The sequence below is a fragment of the Lolium rigidum genome, chromosome 1, assembly GCF_022539505.1.
Source record: "Lolium rigidum isolate FL_2022 chromosome 1, APGP_CSIRO_Lrig_0.1, whole genome shotgun sequence".
NCBI lineage: Eukaryota > Viridiplantae > Streptophyta > Magnoliopsida > Poales > Poaceae > Lolium > Lolium rigidum.
The window spans coordinates 111,517,029-111,518,072 of record NC_061508.1 but is presented as its reverse complement, the minus strand read 5'-3'; the positions used below and the strand labels follow the sequence as shown (position 1 = coordinate 111,518,072).

The following is a 1,044-nucleotide window of genomic DNA, read 5'->3' as shown; positions in this document are numbered from 1 at the left end:
CTACTTCAGCGCCTCAACACATTGCATTTTCTAGGGTAGAGTCCGGTTTCTTCAATTCTGAACCTAGGATCGATCACATTGCTACTAGGATTACATACATATCTTCGAAGATTAGTTCTACCAAGTTTCTGAAGATGACTACACATTCAGAACGGCAGAAGAGAGGACGGTGCTGGGTTAGATGTACACAGGCGTACGGGGTGTTCACCGTAGTAAAAAAATGTCAGGTGAGCGGCCAACGAGTGCGGTGCGGCCGTGCGGGCGTTGGTATTCACAGGTCCGAAGCTGCCGGTCGAGGCGAGGTCGGATCTACCAGCACTGGTCGGTCTCCCAGGTACGTCGAGGCCGGCCCCAGTAGCGCGCGCGGGCGTCCAGGTCGGAGACCGTGGCGTAGGCGTCGTGGAGCCGGATGAAGGCGTCCCTCGCCGCGCCGGCCACGTCCGGGTGCAGCTCCCGCGCCAGGCGCCGGTACGCGGCCTTGATCTCGCCGCCCGTCGCGCCGGCGCGCAGCCCCAGCACCTCGTAGAGTGTGCACCTGCCGGCCGGCGCCGCGGACGCGACGGCTACCGCGCACCGCACCGTCCGGCGGGAGGCGGGCCGACGGAACCCGGCTGTCGCTGCAGCCGGCGCCGGGGCTTGCGTCATCGGAGGCGCGGCGATCATGGCGTGTGGAAGCGCGGGAAGGAAGGATGGATGACGACGAGTCCGTGGATCTGAGAAGAGGAACGGCGAGACAGAACGCAGAATTGGTGGTGGGGGGAGGAAGAGCAGGCAGGTGAGGTGGGTATGTCGCTGGCTTCCGCCAGGTTCTTCTTTAAAACGCGGCAGATTGCTTTGAGCTGGCGCCGTTTGTTTCTCGCGAGAGGGCGGGTGTGAGTCAGCGGCAGCATCATCGTGATCTGCCTCGGCGGTTTGGAAGTCGGCTTGAATAAGGACGATCCGTCGGTGTTCCGGTGGGTGCCTGATCCGCCCCGGCCATGACCTTGGGCTCCACGTCAATTCGGAATAATCCTGCCTGCCTGCTTGCTTTCCCCGCGGCGGTGC

The 1,044-nt window shown here is 62.8% G+C and overlaps 1 protein-coding gene across 1 annotated transcript; it reads right to left on the bottom strand.

Moving 5' to 3' along the window:
* Positions 1-309: 309 nt before the first annotated feature.
* LOC124650109 (chaperone protein dnaJ 11, chloroplastic-like) lies at positions 310-663 on the bottom strand. Its single transcript, XM_047189672.1, has one exon. The coding sequence runs from the start codon at positions 661-663 to the stop codon at positions 310-312; it is 354 nt and encodes a 117-aa protein (XP_047045628.1).
* Positions 664-1,044: the final 381 nt, after the last annotated feature.

Coding starts and splice junctions, on each gene's coding strand:
- LOC124650109 (XM_047189672.1), bottom strand. CDS start 663: ATGATCGCCGCGCCTCCGATGACGCAAGCCCCGGCGCCGGCTGCAGCG.